The following is an 18579-nucleotide window of genomic DNA, read 5'->3' on the forward strand; positions in this document are numbered from 1 at the left end:
TTCAAAACTTTTATCTATATGCATAACAAGATGAAACCTCTGAGGGCCTATTAGAATGATAAATCCCCAAAGTGAGATAAATAATAGTAAACGGGTTATGGCTTACCCAAATTTCCTCTATGCGTTTAAAATTTTGGAAGAATATTGTTTTTTTTTTTAATCAATTTAGATTTTCAAATTTTAATCATTTAATTTTGGTTGTAACGCGTCATTTGATTGGATCAAAAATTAATCTAAATTGTATACTCTGGTTTGCTTACGTCACAATGACGTACGTCAAAATCGTATCAATCCGCTTGACGTTACCTTTAAAATATGAACAGTTTGAAGGCGTTTTAAAGAGAGAAACTGTCTTGATTTATATTCTTAATGATTGAAAATTAAATTATAAGGAATGAATTAAATAGCAACCCAAATTATAATGCTATGACCTGGGTTGGAGCAGTTTACGCTTTTTTATAAAACGTAAACCGCCCCAACCCAGGTTATACAGTATAATTTGGGTTGCTATTTAATTCATTCCTTCAATAAAAGAAAAACCCCATATAAGTGCTGTTTTTTTGTTGAAATCTATATTAAGATTTGAAGCCTTCAAATCCCACTGTGTGTATGTGGGATGTAGTTTTGCCTGAGGCATGACTCTGTCTCTTGTATTGCCTTGTTTGCAGACCATTTCCTACCCTTCTTGATGCTCACCTCTGCCTACCGTACCTTGGAATCAATTCTATCGCGCAACATCAAAAAATACCTGACCTTGGTGACCTTGAATTCCTCGACAATAGTAACTACAACTTTGTTCCTGTGCTGTACAAGCCAATGCTGCTGAAGCTCCTGGAAACTGCGAGCCATATTCCGAGGTACATCGATCCTGATCCGTCGCTCCATTGCTTCAACAAGCAGTGACCAAAGAACTTGTGGAAATACACCATGCTAGTATATCAATGCTTTGAGTTTTCCTGGTAAGGCACTTTTGTCTATGATGTTCATCCAATAATCCAGTTTATTACTGGTGTCACTAATGTTCTAATTATCTCCCAGTGAATCATCAAAGAACTTTCCCAAGCACTTGACCGGTTTTTCAAAGCCTGATGGGATAATTTTCCCATCCTGAACTTCTCCTCTGTGACTTTCCCCCTTTTTCAACTTTGACTTAGATTAGACTTTGTTGCCTTGATCTTCATAAGGGACCAACCAATGACATCTTGTACCTCCTTCAAGGTTGCCTCTATGACGGTCTTCGTACTTATTGTCATTTTGTCCATGTACGCTTTGGCAGGGGGTTGTCTCATCTCACTCCTACCTACATCCATAACATCTGCTCCTCTTCTACACCGACTTAACCATTTCATGGCTTTAGAGAACAGAATTACTGATACTTACAGCTGTGGCAACCCCGACTTCTAAGCACTACTACGGTCTTGTGTAGTCCTGGGTTGTGAAACGTAATTGAAATCTGTCAAGTAACTCTTGCGCAGCGTCCGTATCCTGTGTGGCATATGGTAGCGCTGTAGTGTATTAAGTTGGACTAGCTTAAGATGCATGCATGGAACCAAAAGCATTGGCTTGATCCAACCATTTGACTGCCAGTTCTCCTTTCCTCTCTTTAGCTCCCGTATATCTGCTTAAGTAACTCTGAGTTTTCCTCCTTTGCAATGAGGTATTCCTCGGCCTGGTGCCAAATGTCAGCTAACTGCCCCCTCCTTCACACAACTTTCAGGTGTTTCCATAAACGTTGGGTTAGTATAGGACAGTTCTTGTAAACTTTGTATGGGATTCCGTTTGGTCCTGGTAATGAAGCTGCTCTAGCCTTCCTGATTACATCTCTGATTTCACGTAGCTTTGGTTCTGTTTCGTCGACGAAATGGTCTGGATTGTCATGTAAATCAGATTCTCGAACTCTAACATACCTTCATCCCTCCTTGGACCGCAACGCATATCCTTCAAATATTGTTGGACCTCTCTTCCCGCTGTTAGCTTTCCTGATCCTTTGCTGCCAAAAAGTCGTGATTTTAATTTGAATGGGATGGCTGTATGTTGATTGATTAATTGTATGTTGTTTATCGTCCCTCTCAAGGATTTTTCACTCACACGGAGACGCCAAGACTTGCCGGTGGAGAGCTGCAAAGTTTTGTTCTATACTAGGCACTGACGGCCATTGAGCAGTTAGGGTTCCTTTCCGTGTCAGCACCTACTGCGTTTCGATTTATAAGATCTAGGATCGGTCTCCACGCCCTACAGTAGGATGGGTTTGAATCATGCTCTTATTGACTCATTCTTCTCCTCCTCATTTTGTCTGCGCTCCTCATGACTTTACCTTCTCTAATGTTCGTACTTAATTTAGCCAACGCAGGTCGCCCCCCCCCCCCCTTCCTCTGATGTTCTAAACCGCTTTGCCAGCTGTTGCAGTTCTCGCCTCAGATTGGTCTTTGTCTACTCTTCTTATTTGCTATTCCTCTTGGTTGCTGCTTTTTAACCCAGACAGCATGACTACGTTGGGCCAACGTTGGTTAAAGGTTGTACGGTTGGCCTATAGTTGGCGTTGGGAAGACAATGTTGGGCCAACGTTGGACCAACGTTACCATGTGAATAACCTCTTTAGTACCCAACCATGTTGGGTTTCTTACGTTGGACCAACGTTGGTCCAACATCAACTAATTTCGTTTCGTTATATTTTCTAATGAAGTTGGGGTTCAATGTTGGCCCACTGTTGGCCCAACGTTTGTAATGCAACCTTAACCAAACTGTCAACTTAATCTGGTAGCAGTATGTTGGCCCAACGTTGGCCCAATGTAAGCTTGAGTGTTTGTTTTAAGTGTTCTTTTATAGTTAGAGTACGTACATTGGGCCAACGTTGGGTCAACAGTTAGATTGCAAACTAAAGGATGATGTGCATGAGTTGGGAGCGTTACGTTGGCCCAATGTTGGCCCAGTGTTTGTTATACACTAGGCTTTTATGAAAAGATCATTAATTTCTTCCATAGCAATGAGACTAAACTCACTATAGTTTATTGATGACAATTATACTTTCCTGTTATTAGTATCCACTTCTCAAAAAATATTCTCTATAAGTGTCTGTTTATAAATTTTGAAATCTTTATTAACCTTAAAATTTGAGTGTAATTGTAAGATTTGTTTCTCTCGTATACAATTAACGAAAAGTCATTATAAAAGGAGACTAAATAAAAGTTTTTCTCACATTAGTATACCGGTAATATATAAACGACTGAATAAATGTTAGCATAATATGGGAACTAAAAGTTCCCAGGGACGGGATGTGAATGACGCATAAATCAAGATAACCCAGCCAGGCGAGTCGCTAAAACGAAAAGAGTCGCAGCAATTTAAACTCCGAAATGTGTGGAGAGCTGTCAAGTTTAATTACTCACAGCTGGCTGATAAACTCAAAATGCAGAGGAAGTTACACAGTAAGGTTGGGATTTTAAAAATTTGGTGCACACAACGGCTAACGGCTAAGTCCTAAAAGAAATGTAAGTAAAGTATTATTATATTTTAAAACTATAGCTACTTCTTGTATAAAATGATTCAGTTTATATGAAATACATAGTATCTTACATTGTATATCATGACGTGAAGTGAAATAGATAAGAAAATTTCAGTATATAATATACATGTATATGGTAAGGTGTGTTTAATGGTAAATTCTTTTGTATTTAAACAGGGTTAGATGCATCATGAGTTAATCAGAATTTCATGAAAAAATAAATATTTCATCAATTTAAAAATATGTTATTCACTTTTCTTAACAGCTATACGTTGTTCATAGACGGGGAAATGTGCTGTATGCATAAATTTGCAGCAGATATAGAAATTCATACTGGTTCATTGATGACAATGAAGAAGGAGGAAGAAAATGGAAAAAGAAGTGAATATGTGAAAAACAATTGCAATCCGAACATGACCAAAGAATGATGTTTCAAATGTTCTTGGATTATACTATTTGTGTCTTTAAACAATACTTTACTGAAAAGAGGGATTGATAAAAATTGAAATTCAAATATTGCCAAGTTGTGTTGTGAACTTTAAGCTCCTTTATATTCTATAGTTATGGGATTTTACAAGTTTGTGTGAACAAAGGGATGGTTCTGGAATTGATATTAGATGATGTTTGAAAGAAGTTTGTGTTTGCAATTGAAAAATCAACTCCCTCATTATATTAAACGTTTTAGATTTGACGGTGTGCCGAATCCAGTCAATCGTAGATGCAAGTGATGCAGAGAAAGTGTGGAGTATAATTCAACATTTTGAGTACATTTTAAGGCAGAAACGTGAAAGCAAGACGTATTATTATATTAAGAATATTTTTTATGCTTAAACTCTGTAAGCTTTGGCAAATGTTTTTGTTTAATTCTTGTTATAATATTGAAGCAAACTTAACAGAATTTGTTAGAAACTAACAAATAAATTGTACAGTTTATCACTTTTTTCTTTTGCCTCATTGTCAACATTAGCTAGTTATTAATTTTTGTCAAGATGGATTAATTTTGAATGTAAATCATTATTTATATAGGATAGGTTGGTACTCTGTTGGCCCTACATTGAAAAAATAACTATCCGTAAAATAATAATGGACCATTGTTTGACCAACACAGGTACCGGACACTGGACCCCCATTGAGCCACCGATGGTATGTTGGTGAACGGACGTTGGGCCATTGTTGGGCCAACACAAAAAGTACGTTGGGCCAATGTTGGGCCTTTGTTGATACAATCACTGCTGGTAATTGACGTTGGGCCATTGTTGGGCCAACGTTGACCAAATGCTGTAATAAAATAGGCTAACGTTGTGCCAACGTTGGCCCAACATGTTGGGCCAACGTAGGGCCGATGAGCAAACTTGCATTGGGCCAACGTTAGGTTGCCAACGTTGGACCAACGCAGTCAACAACTGTGCGCCAACGTTGGCCCAACATAGTCATGCTATCTGGGTTCCTCCTTTACCAATCTGTCTAGTCCTACATTATACATTATCGTTGCATGCCTTCGATCTTCTAGCTGTCCACTTTATCTTCGCTAGCATTTCTGATTCTGTCGGCTGCCTCCTGGGCTCGTGTGTCTGCTCTTCTGGTGTTACCACTTTTCCTTGGCTTCCCCTCTCGTTGATTGACACTTGGACTCTGTGGTCGCTGTGGTTAGACTCCTGGACCACCTCCTCCCCCGTCTAACCAGGATGCCCTGTGCGTTTCGTCAGTCGCTGAATCGGAGCACATCCAATCTTCCCCCTGCGTATTTTCAGTCCCTGGACGTTCTTTAACGTCTTTCCACAACTACATCTAATTCAGACTCTCAGTCCTTGGTCGGTCCGGTTTTGTTTCTGTTACATCCTCTGAAGTAGGTCACTCATCCTCCCCCTCTTAGTTTAAAACCAGAGACTCCCGAGTTTTCCATTCTGAGGTCATTGGTAGTGTTACCCTTTTATAACCCCCAACCAGAAGTTTTGTATCCCATATAAATTCTTCAAATATTCTTCGATGAAATTTTCGAGAAATAATTTCAGTGGTATACAATATTTATTAAGAGGCTCGACCAGAGACGTTTGAAACGATTAATTTGACAAAAAAATGTGTGTCGAAATGAAATGATGCCAATTTAAAGTACTAGGTTGATGACTGATATATTGACAAAATAAGAACTTGAAGCGGGGAGTCTGAAATCGAGTTAATAAAATAAGCAGGGGATGTCCCGTACACGAAACAAGACTAGTGCCTGCATATGACATGCACATGTTAATTGTAGCGAAGTTATAGGTATATCCATCGTCTCAAGCCACGGTCCAGAGTCCGCATATAGCTCTCTCGTATATATAGAATGGAGGAGGATCGCGTACACTTTGGCCGTGGTTTGCGACGATGAGGTATATCATACAGATGAAGAACTTGACAAGTGCTTTACCCTTTATAAAAACTTAAGAAAAAAAATTAAAATTAGTAAAACTTCTACATTTATGATTGAATATAAATATTTCAATTGATCTCTTGTTGAAAATATACATAGACGGCCCTCTATTTAAATTAGAAATGAAAATTTTGACAAAATTGATTTTTTTTTCTTTTGTTCATTCTCACGAGAATGTCTCTGGCAAGAATGAAAAAAATCAGAACATAAAATTAATAATTTGAGCAAATTCCAAAGGGATAACCATGATAACCCCATTCACTTGAGGTAAAGGAATGATTTTAATTAATTAATATGCTTGTTATCATGGTTATCACCTGTTGTTTTCCGGAGTTATTGAAACTGTCCTGATTAGGTTTCTACATTGTATAATTTCCGGTGCCGTGTGCAAAAAGTTTTGTTTCCGTCGACATTTCCAGTGTGAGCCAGTGTGGAAGCAGGTAATCGTTGTTGTAATGTAATAAAGATATTCTTGTGTGAAATCATTATATAATAATATGAAATTAATAAATTATGCTCCATGTTATGATTCAAAAACTGTAATTTTTATTTGAAATAATGCCAAAAAATCAGAGATAATAAGGAGATCTACAAACCATGTGTCAAAACGAATACGTGTATGAAAACATTTTTCAATGTTAGTTCTCAAGATTTTATTGCATGTATTTACTTGCCGTAAATACCCAATAGATCGTCTGTATTTTGGGTGGTAATATTAAACATGATTGATATTGATCCTGTTAATTCTCACTGTTCATTGTTGGAGTGCCCACGACATCCTCTGTATATTATCATACAGTGTATCATTATGCCTACTGAACAAAACAGCAAGTATATTGACACTTTATTATATAGGTAATAAATAGTATCTAAAAAAATTCTACAAAAAATCTAGAGAATTTTAGCGTTCAATATCTTGATGTTTTATTGAACGCTGAGTTTGTATTAATTTACGTACATGAGTATGCCCGAAACATTCCGAATATGAGCATTCAATATCGAACGCCCCGTTGTAAACAAAAAAAAACTAAATTAAAGAAAGGAAGTGGCATCTAGGTAAGATATGCTTATTTTTTACAAAATAGAAATTATTTATTATAAATTTTGTACGTATTAGACCCATTGAAACCTAAACAAGCAAATCATAACACTCGGTAGTGTCATCGGAATGATGTGATATTGAACACTTACAGGACAGGCGTTAATTTGAATACCAATACTAAAAAAATCATTAATTTGAGTTTTTTAGTTGGAATAATTATTCTAAATTATGAGGAAATGTTTTAGCTATATAATAAAGGAGTTATTGAACTTATATTAGTGAATACTGGCACTCGTTGGCTGTACAAATGCACTCGCATTACGCAAGCTCATGCATTTGTACAGCCAACTTGTGCCAATATTCACCGATATAAGTTCAATAACCCTTTGATATAGATAGCTAATGGTAGTTATGTAGTTTATTAATTTGCTTTGAACTGATATTAAATTTTTAACGGACTTTTTGATCATCTTTTCTTGTGGGAACATAGTTTGCTGCAAGATGTCTTGGATGAAATTCTAAGATTACTGTGGGAAAGAAATTATTTTTGATTCAAAAAATTTTTTCTCTTTGCCCAGGTGTTTTCATAAGAGCTAGTAGTGCAAGTGGTACTAATACAGTATACTATATGCCACTCACTGAGAGATTGTAAATATATGTGTAATATATTTAAGTCAGAGCTAACACTTGCATAAAAGTAACATGGGAGAGGACTACATTGTCTAAGTTTTTGGTATACGTGTCCTATCCCTATGACAAATTTAGGGGAAAAAATCATAATCTTACACTTTTATAATTTCAGGGTGTTTAATCTAAAAATGGCAAGAGGACAACAAAAGATCCAGTCACAACAGAAAAATGCCGAGAAAGCTGCCAAACTGAAGAAAGCACAGGGGCATGATCAAAAGAAAGCAGCACAGGCTGCCCTCACATATAAATGCACAGTGTGCATGGTGTGTACATACAACTGTTACACTAGTTATGTAAAAGATTAATAAGGTGTCTCAAGTTATAGAGAACTAGTCTTAGTTTTGTTTAAATGTCTCGGTTGAATCTAAATTCTTAAAATTTTTTGTATGTCTTTTCTTACGTAAGCAAGTTTTCAATCCAGTTATTAAGGATGAAGGTAAAGTGGGTAAAATAAAAAAAACTAACTAAGCATTTTCTGTTGATAATGCCTTGATTTGTCAAGAATTTTAAATACACATATTTGTTCCTCTTATTTAGTTTTTGCAAAGAAAAGGCCTTATTTGATGCATTTCAGCAGGAAATTTTATAGTATATTTTATTGAGGACAAGAATTTTTGTAATAGAAATGATTCATTTTGCTTTTCCAGTCACAGATGCCAGACCCTAAGACGTATAAACAACACTTTGAAAGCAAGCATTCCAAAAGTCCATTACCAGACTGTCTAAAAGATATTTAAAGGATTAACTATATGTAAGATCTGATCAGCTGTGTTCAAGATTGAATTTAGGAATATTAATAGAGTATTGTAATTTAAGATGTGTTCGGTTTGTAGAAAGATCTTCACAAGAATACTGTATACAGGGAAATTTTCGTCCCCGCTTTAATTTTGACCCTTTCGCCCTACTTTCATGTGGGTGAATTTAAATCGGGGCAAATTAAAAGAATACAGTATAATTTCTTAAACAAAACTATGACTGGGCGAGTGTAAAATGGGGCAAAATTGTTTGCAAGTGTGAGAGGGCGAAAATAACCCTGTCTACAGTACTCTAAATTTTGTTGAGTTCTTAAAAAGACATGCAATGAGGTAGAACATAATAATGTCTGGTTTTAGTAAATATAAAATACATGGTTACTGTCTTGAAATATAAGCGATATTTGGGCGAGAGTAAGAAAACGTGAAAGAGGGCGAGGCTTGCTGAGCCCTCTTACGTTTTGGACCCGAGCCCAAATATCGCTTATATTTCAAAACAGTTTTCATGTATTTTGTTTATCCTGCAACAAAATTTTACATTTGAACATCCAAAACAAGCTATTTTCAACAGATTTAGTCACATCCCTGCAGTTGAAACTATGATGCCATGGCGTAAACATTGCAATATTCATGACGTCACAATGCTTTTAGAACGTCGGAATGCATGCACGAGGCTTTATTAGGGCAGTGACCGGATAAAGCTTTGGTTTATTAGGCTACCTTTATTAGGTCAATGCAAGGGCTAGTTGCAGGATAAAATTCTTTATGCACCTTTGGAAAGTAGAAAAAATAAAACTTATTTTATAAAATAAAATTTTTATCCAGTTTTTAAGAAATATTGATATTTTAATGTTTGACATTTGATTCAGATTTAAATTCTATTTCAGATTTGTTCATCTGAAATGAGAGCAGGAATTTCTTCACTTACTTCTTTTGAGCTGATAGCAAACAAGTACTTGTGTTGAAAATAAAGAAAATTCATACTTCCTGAAGAACTGAAACTCGACGGACAAAGTCTTTGCATAATTCATTTTGTTATCCTCAGTTTCATAAGTTATGACATTTATAGCACTGGATATTTTGAAAAAAACAAACAAACAAAAGAAATGGTTGTGATCTTTGAATTTTTTTTGTGCAATGACATTTTTAGATGTGTAAATTTCCTAAATTAGGTTATTGTCTTTGCCAGTGCATTTGATATGATGAAGTTTTTTGTTACATTTCTTCCCATTTAGTATCATGATTCTGAGTATTTATTTTTGATAAAGTATAAATACAGTGTATGACAGGGAGGTACTCTGACATTGCAATATATTGAACAGTTATACTTTCTGATTTTTAAAAAATATTTGTTTTGCATATTTGTTCATTGTATTTTTATTTTATGCAAAACAAGATGCATGTACATTGCCAATATGTGAAATCATGAGAGGGACATGTTAAAGCATTCATAGCATTCTTTGAAGAACTGGAGCATTAAATGAGTTAAATTTGTCTTTGCATTTACAAATTTAATACAATGTAATTGCATGATATCAGAATATTGTTATAAAAACTTAAAGTAAAGTATTTTTACAAAAAAAGTATTACTTATTTTACCAGTTACTAAAATTTACTTTTTACATGTATCTAGTGTTGGTTTTTTCAAAGAGATATCTCATCGGAGTTAAAAGATTTTTCTTTTTAAAGAGAAAAATACATATTGAATGTAAGGAAAGATGCTGATAATACATGGTTTAGAGTTGAATTAAACTGCTTTGGAGACCCATGAGTGTAAAGTTGGTGTTATTCACATCCAGCAATATCCACCAGGAGTTGTTTGAGAGATAACACACCTTGGGCTTAGACACAAAGAACCATAACCTTAATACATATAAATTGAAACTACACCTGTATGAATGTGATGAAATTTTAATTTCGTGGACTATATTTTTAAAAAATAGGAATGGGTGAACTTGCTTCTCAAGAGCAATTATCATTGTAGTTTCTGTGTTGTTTTTAATAACATAACATGTATAATTGTTGGAAATGAATTGTTTAAAGATTCTTTTTTAACATTCACTTTATCTCATGTTAAACTTTATCATCCCATTGTGGCAGTATCCTTGCTCTGAGAACAACCACCATCTCCTGATGATGTTCTTTGCATATAGTTTTGAATAATTGTGGACTAATTCTTTGGGATATAAATACTTTTAAAAATCATTAATTTTATTCTTGTGCAAATTTTCACACAATTATATTGTCTCCTAGATGTCTCTTTATATGATTTCAGATTTTTAAAATTTTACAAGCTTTATTATTAAAATAAGATTTATTTTCATAATTCTGTGTATCAGTTTTTGAGCTTTGCGATGAACGGTGTTGCAGTGGTTACTAAATATAGAAAGTTCTGTGAAATTCTTTCAAAATGCTACTCCTCCTACAGTTTTGGTCTAATTTCAATATAACTTGGCACACAAGTAGACTACATTAAGATACATAATTCTATATATCGGTTTTAGATTTCGAGAAACGGTGTTGCCGTGGTTACTAAAAATAGAAATTTCTGTGAAATTCTTTCAAAATGCTACTTCTCCTACAGTTTTGGTCTGATTTCAGTATAACTTGGCACACAAGTAGACTACACTAAGATACATAATTCTGTGTATCGGTTTTTGATTTCGATGAAACGGTGTTGTCGTGGTTACTAAAAATAGAAATTTCTGTGAAATTCTTTCAAAATGCTACTCCTCCTACAGTTTCTGATATAATTTGGCACACAAGTAGAATACACTAAGATACATAATTGTGTATATCGGTTTTTTTTTGAATGGTGTTCCATTACTAAAAATAAAAATGTCTATAAAATTGTTTCAAAATGCTACTCCTGCTACAGTTTTGGTCTGATTTCAATATAACTTGGCACACAAGTAGACTGCACTAAGAACATAAAGAGACTTTATCATAATTCTTTGCTATCAAATTTTAATTTTGATAAGTACTTTTCTCTTCCTTTGCTCTAAGTTACAAAAATTGAAATGTCTGTAAAATTGTTCACCTCAAAATGCTATACCCTCGGCTCGGCTACAGGTTAAGGTTAAGTTTTTTGGAGCAGTTTTCAATATAACTATGGCACACTGATTAGATATGCATGGAAGATGGTTTTAGAGTGTTTTATCAACAAAGTTTCAGATGCTATATATTGCAAAGGAATTACCAGGTTAATGTTTTTGGAGCAGGTTAACATTTTTGGCTGTTTTTGGTGTGGGTTTCATTTCCAAGTCTTCCTTTGCTATAAGTTCAGGAACCAGTACCAGGCTTGCTTCAGATGCTGAACAGAGACAATTTCTGGTTAAAAAACAGGTTAAAGTTTTTGGTGTAGGTTTCATTTCCAAGTAACTATAGAGCAATTATCATGGATGATAGTTTCTGTGTTGTTTTTAATAACATAACATGTATAATTGTTGGAAATGAATTGTTTAAAGTTTTTGGACATTCATTTACTATAAGCCCTATGTTAAACTTTATGATCCCATTGTGGAGTATCCTTGCTCTGCTGAACAACCACCATCTCCTGATGATGTTCTTTGCATATATTTTGAATAATTGTTGACCAAACTTCATGGATATAAATACTTTTAAAAATCATTAATTTTATTCTTGTGCAAATTTTCACACACCCATTTATATTGTCCCAAGATGTCTCTCAATTATATGATTTGAACAGATTTTTAAAATTTTACAAGCTTTATTATTAAAATAAGACATTTTAGTTTTGAACAGGTTTTAGTTTTTGGTGCAGGTTTCATTTCCAGAAGAGCTATAAGCCCTATGTTGACCAAACTTGCATGGATGATACATCTAAGGATGCATACTACCGGTCTTGTCTAGCTGTCTCTCTGTCTGTCTGTAAACAATTTTTCGAAATGCTACTCCTCCTACAGTTTTGGTCTAATTTCAATATAACTTGGCACACAAGTAGACTACATTAAGATACATAATTCTATATATCGGTTTTAGATTTCGAGAAACGGTGTTGCCATTTGCAAGTAACTTTGGTTGACCAAACTTAGATGATACATCTAAAAATAGAAATTTCTGTGAAATTCTTTCAAAATGCTACTTCTCCTACAGTTTTGGTCTGATTTCAGTATAACTTGGTACACAAGTAGACTGCACTAAGATACATAATTCTGTGTATCGGTTTTTGATTTGAATAGTTAAAAGTTGTTGCCGTGGTTACTAAAAATAGAAATTTCTGTGAAATTCTTTCAAAATGCTACTCCTCTTACAGTTTCTGATATAACTTGGCACACAAGTAGACTGCACTAAGATCCATAATTGTGTATATCGGTTTTTGATTTCCATTACTAAAAATAAAAATGTCTATAAAATTGTTTCAAAATGCTACTCCTCCTACAGTTTTGATCTGATTTCAATATAACTCCAGGCACACAAGTAGACTAGACTAAGAACATAAAGAGACTTTATCAAGGATCATTATTTAAATTTTTTATTGCTATTTCAAAGTATCAGATCAAAATTGCTTTTAAAAATATTTTCATTTTTGGAATGCTTAACTTTTTGTTGGTTAATTGTGTGACTTTGCCTCTAAGACAAATTCGTTGAGCTTGAGCTCTGTAATCTCTGATTACCTATGTTTTTTACATTTCGGATAATGCCTCTGCCATGGTACATCTGACATTATCCTCTATAAAAACTTCTTCTGTACCTTATTAGGTTTTTAACACATTACATGTACATACTACATGAATATACATGATGATTTACTTGATAAATGATGAAATTTTATTAATAGCCATTCCTATACACGTGTATGACTTTTTACCCAGATCTTGAAACTTAAGGACCTATTGCTCCACATTTTTTTTTAAATTTAATACATTTGTATGTAATACTTTTAGTGGTGCTCTGTATGTGATATACTTTATTCAAAACATTAACAATAGCTTAAAACCACATAAAGTCATCTCTATAAGGAACAAAACTATTTATAAAACGTTGACCAGAAATGCAATTTGTTTTATTATAACCAAAAGAATTATTCCTTGAGTAACTTCAATGCAGATTAAATTGAAATATATATCAATTGTTCCGGAGATTATGTTTAGTCCTCCATGATCCCGCGGTCTTTGAGCTCTTTCTCAAGACGATCCAGGTAGCTGGGGTCTGGGTATCCGAATCTGTCAAGTTATAAAATAAACAATTTAATAATGAAAACTTTCATTTGATAAAAAAGGGCTAAAACGAACATCAAGCGATCGTGGGAAAATGCTGTCATAAGACAGTAATACCCGCACGGAATTTTGCCGAGTTCTGGAAATCTTGGAGTCGCTTTGCCAACTATTGGGTAAGAAATTCTAGAAGCATTTCTTTAATCAGATAAATAACGACTTTTTTTTTCTAAAATGGATCATGTATTTTCGAAATATGTGATTTAAAAAGAGTATTTCCCCCCTAAATTTTAAACTGACTCTTTTTCATCGCTCCATCTTGGTCCTTGGGCCATTGTTGGTCAAGGCCAGGTAACATTAATCTGATATTTTACCTTTGTGCTCCACCTTGGACATTTGTTTTATGGTGGATATCGTTCCACGTCACACAGTTTTCATTTCCGGTCGTTCTGGATCGTCCCACTGTAAATGTCAGCTTCTGATCGAACGCTTTCTGTAGTAACCGCAGACACTTTTGCCCCTGTACCGAGTTAGGCAGGTAGGCTGTTCGGGTCGCTCCTTTGAATGGCTTGCCCGGATGTGGATGTTCTTCCTAAATTCACGTTTGTAAATGAGTTGCATGAAATATGGATTGTTTTGCCATTTTATCAAATATTAGTTTAATTTAAATAAACATGGCACGGGAGTAGAGAATCCATCAATACCTTTTTCGCATAAAAATTGACGAAAATATAAAGTATATATAATATTATATTAAGCTCACCGTTTGTACCCCATCTGGAATATCGTATTCAATAACAATAACCCCCACATCATCGTGTCCTGGGAGATGCCCGGTTGAAGTATAGTACGACATAATGCCCGGTGGCATGTTTCCTGTAATCTCTCCGTAAACCGTGTTACATACAGGACAAACAGGTTTCTCTCTCTTAAAATAATTTTCGATACATTCCCTGCAAAATACATGTTCACATTTATCCAGCTTCCTCTGGCAATCGACCTTGTGTTCACTTTGACAAATAACACAGAAGAAGACGGGATCGGCTTTTTTGGCGGATTCTTCCTCGTCATACTTAACGACCACCACGGGCTCTCCTCTCTGTACTGGCCGCTTACCCTGAAATCGGGTTACTGGTCGCTTTACGCAAAAGTTCTGAAAGTCCAAACTGCTTTGGTCGTCGCTGCCGCTGGAGAGGGATCGAACCAGAGGAGGCTGTTTCGGGTCTATGCATTCTTCAACTTCATCACTGAATGTCACACGAGTGTTCGAATCATCAGACGTCCTAAAATTCACTGATTTTAGAAAATCATTTTTTGAAATCTTTTCAACATGTTTGTGAAGTTGTTCCACCGGAAACATATAGCTGGACCGCACTGAAGGGCCATTAGGCTGCGATACGTCCTGGAAATTCTCTACCGATACTCTACTTTGATCAGGTGTTTGTGGTATATCATTTGTGAGTGTTTGATCCAAAACGTTTTCGTCTACTGTATTGTGAAACATACCACTTGCTTGTTTTGGAGGGAGCGGATGAACCTGTTGTCCTTGAGTGAATCCATCATTATTATACAGAGAATGGGAATGTGTATCATGATCGCTTGCAGAATTCCCAGCCACTGTTTGCAATTCGGGTTCATTATCATCTGAATTACCCGTACTTATCTTTTCATTCATCTCCTCTATAGTCTGTAGAATTTGGGACTGTAATGCCGAGTTTGTGGTTATAATATGGAACTGAGTAAGAGAGGATCTTGTGTCGTGATTCAAGTACGTCATATACAGAGAAGGCAGGAGGATGTTCACTTGAAATGGAGGCTCTAAAAAAGGATGAAATTATTTTATCAGACTCTTGCAAAGCACAAAATTGTCAACAAAATATTTTTTAAAGACAAAATCAGAAGAGGTATTCAAAACATCAAGTATCTCTATAGATCTATCTTGAATACTTACCAATGCCCAGAGGAACAGCAATACTACGAGCACCGAGGTCGGAGGCCTTCTGTATGGCATTTTGTAGAATACTGGGGACTAACAATAGATGTTGACTTAGGTCCCCATCCGGCACAACCACCAGTAAGACTGCCTTACAATTTAGTTTGCTGCCTGTGCAGCTGAATACGTTACCCGGAGAACAGACAGGATATTGTGCCTTTAACCTTTCTCGGGTAGTGACGTAGATATTTCCCGCCAATGATGAAACGGCTTGACTTAGCTGATCGTTAGAACTCCACTTCGTATCAACAAAACATAAAACTACATCCACTGGGTTTCTCGCATTTTCATTTTGAAGAAAATCTACTGTAAGTATTTTATTTGAATCTGCGTGGCAGGTGAGTTGAGATTGTGATGAAGTATTTCCCATGATGGTTTCTGTATTCTTTCCTGATGTTTATGTTTGCTAGGAAAGGAAAAATGTAATTGCGATTAAAACAGAAAAAAAAATCAAGACAAGTACGGAAATTAAAAAAAAGGAAATATGACCAAATACTTTGCTAACGGATAACTTTTTGAAAGGGAAAACCACAGGAAAAAACAAATACTTTGGCTAGCCAAAAAATATTAAACGATCAAACTTTGCTTGTGTGTGGGAGGAACACAGATCAACTTCATTCACAACCAAATTTTGATCATACTTTGCCACAATACCCCGACCCCGTTTGAATAACTGCAACAAAAAGTGGGGAGGGGATGTTTTCAGTCTTTCTATGAAAATGTAAAAGGCTATATGTTTGGGAAAAAGGTGGGGAGACTCAGAGAAGCACCTTGATACCAAGTGCATGAAGTCAGAAATGCAGTGGTGGATCCAGAAGGGATGGTACGGGGGTTGCACCTCCTGGATTTGCCAATAAGAGACAGATAAACAGCGAGATCGGAGAGAGTCCCAAATTTGGTAGTAGAGTATAAATAAATTCGATTGTGGAAAGAAAATGCCCCCACCCCCTCTAACCCCCTCCCCTTACAAATTTAAATTTTCGGGTTTAGAGGTTTATTTTCCCTTGTTTTTTTTTTTGGGGGGGGGGACTTTCCAGGAAATTCATATTTTTTCCCATTCTCTAACGAGAGTTGTCTTCTGCTACGCTAACTACACGTATGTGGGAGCGTAGCGAGAACGACAACTCTGGATAGAGAAAGATTTTTTCCCTGTCTACCCTAGGGCTGTATCAATATATCGATACGTATCGATATTCAAGAAAAATATCGTATCGAAAAATAATTTCCAATACGTATCGGACAGACAGTTTTCTTCTAATTCTGTTAAAAAGATGGGAATTTCAATCAACAAAAATTTTATTTCACTTTTTTGAATTAAAACTGTTCAATAATTTTATAATTTGTAAGGAAATAACACAGTTTTTACAATTATTACAAAATACAGAGAATTTTATTTGAACATGATGATTTTACTGTCATTAAAAGTTTTAATTTGAAGTGTTATTTGTAATGACAATGAGACAAGAACTTTAGTATGGGTAATAAAACACTTAAATGTTTTGAAATTTATACATTAAAATGATTTACAAGCCTTTTCTGATAGACATGTTTTAGAATCCAATATATCGCATATCGCTTTAAAAAATATTGTATCGTATCGTATCGAAATTTTTGGCTCAATACACAGCCCTAGTCTACCCCATCCCCTTTTATAAACGATACACTTAGTCCGTGTTTCACTGCATGTATCGTATTAAGTTGTTTAACTATATGTAAACAAACGTTAAAAGAACAACAACCCTTTAACACTATTTTCCTCTTCAACCCCCCCCCCTTTAAATAATTTCTGGATCCGTGCCTGGAAATATACACATGATTTTCATTATAATAACAAATATCATAACAAGATACACATACAATGGAATTATAATATCAATTTTTAATCTTAGTATATAAAGAAAGTACAGAATTGAAAATTAAGATTTATAAACCAGAAAACTTTATAAAGTATAGAATGTTTGTAATACAATTATAACAAAATTTAATTTTTTTGAAAAAAATATATTTTGTCGACTAGACCTCCAACAGAAACAGCTTGTTGTATATATTTGTTAGAAACTCGTAGAAGGAAACTAAAGAAAAACGTGAATAAAGAACATAAGGAAGCTTAGATTTAAATATACTAACCTTTCTCATATCATCAGTCCTGAAGATCTCATTCTTGCTCATGCATTATCACGAATGTGTTTCCGATTCGGCGATTGTGAAAATTTCCTGTTGGAATTTTTGCTCTTAATTTAGCATGTTCAGGTCTACGAAAATTTTTATCGCAAAGACACGGTTTTTATTGAGCCAGATTAGATTTCCTCTCTCTTTTTTTATCGTTTAAAAAATCATTTTAACCACGTAAAGGGCATAAACAATAGTGAATCTGATAGAATCTGATAAAATCGAAAGTAGTCGGAAATCCCCCCTGAATGTCACAACATCAAATTAGAGTTATCTCCCGTAAGTAGTTCTGTGACTTGGGGGGGGGGGGGGGGGGGGGGGCGTCTTTCGCTACATGTATATAGTAAGTTTTTACTTACGTGCTGCCGTCACTCTTTGTTGACGTTAAATTGCGAAGTGGCAAATTTCATAGATCTAGAAACTGAAAAAATAATGTACCAAAATTAAGATTTTCTACTCACCCTCCCTTCTCCACGAAGTTACCAAATGTGATCTGGACAAATGTTTGGACAAAGTTTTTTTTATGGTTTACTTATTTCTTTTTGTGTTTAAGAAGTATTTTATTCATAATATTCAAAGAAGCACACAATGAACATGGATTGAACAGCAGGCCAACGGCCTATATTAGTTCTCTCCATATGGTTTATTTGAGAGGATGCCCCCTTCACTTTTAAAATTATGGGTCTGGTTTTGATATGTTTTCGTGATCATAAATTTGGTTATTCAGTTTATTCTTTAATTTAAACAATTTTTTATTACGACTAAACATAATAGGATCGGACAGCAGGCACTGCCTACATAAGTCCTCTCCATAATACAAAGATCAAAGTCATACATGTACAAG

The 18579-nt window shown here is 35.1% G+C and overlaps 1 protein-coding gene and 1 long non-coding RNA gene across 2 annotated transcripts; one reads left to right on the forward strand and one right to left on the reverse strand.

Moving 5' to 3' along the window:
• The first annotated feature begins 3312 nt into the window (after positions 1-3312).
• LOC134257305 (uncharacterized) lies at positions 3313-4438 on the forward strand. Its single transcript, XR_009989895.1, has 2 exons — positions 3313-3488; positions 3768-4438. It is a non-coding gene; the product is annotated as an uncharacterized LOC134257305 (long non-coding RNA).
• An 8839-nt stretch (positions 4439-13277) lies between these two features.
• On the reverse strand, positions 13278-17940 carry LOC134257309 (uncharacterized). The gene is made up of 5 exons (XM_062739943.1): positions 17694-17940; positions 15525-15972; positions 14337-15391; positions 13948-14165; positions 13278-13582 (listed from the first exon to the last, which is right to left on the reverse strand). The coding sequence occupies exons 2-5, from the start codon at positions 15934-15936 to the stop codon at positions 13507-13509; spliced, it is 1761 nt and encodes a 586-aa protein (XP_062595927.1). The 5' UTR covers positions 15937-15972; positions 17694-17940; the 3' UTR covers positions 13278-13506.
• Between the last annotated feature and the right edge of the window lie 639 nt (positions 17941-18579).

This window comes from Saccostrea cucullata, unplaced genomic scaffold, assembly GCF_032062105.1.
Source record: "Saccostrea cucullata isolate Sc308-1 unplaced genomic scaffold, CSIRO_AGI_Scuc_v1 ctg3160, whole genome shotgun sequence".
Classification (NCBI taxonomy): domain Eukaryota; kingdom Metazoa; phylum Mollusca; class Bivalvia; order Ostreida; family Ostreidae; genus Saccostrea; species Saccostrea cuccullata.

What these genes read in the sequence shown, in the direction of transcription:
- LOC134257309 (XM_062739943.1), bottom strand. Translation starts at nt 15,936, where the DNA reads ATGGGAAATACTTCATCACAATCTCAACTCACCTGCCACGCAGATTCA. An exon ending in TGCTGTTCCTCTGGGCATTG is followed by an intron (nt 15,392 to 15,524) that starts GTAAGTATTCAA and finishes ATCCTTTTTTAG; the next exon opens with AGCCTCCATTTCAAGTGAAC. An exon ending in TTCCAGATGGGGTACAAACG is followed by an intron (nt 14,166 to 14,336) that starts GTGAGCTTAATA and finishes ACGTGAATTTAG; the next exon opens with GAAGAACATCCACATCCGGG.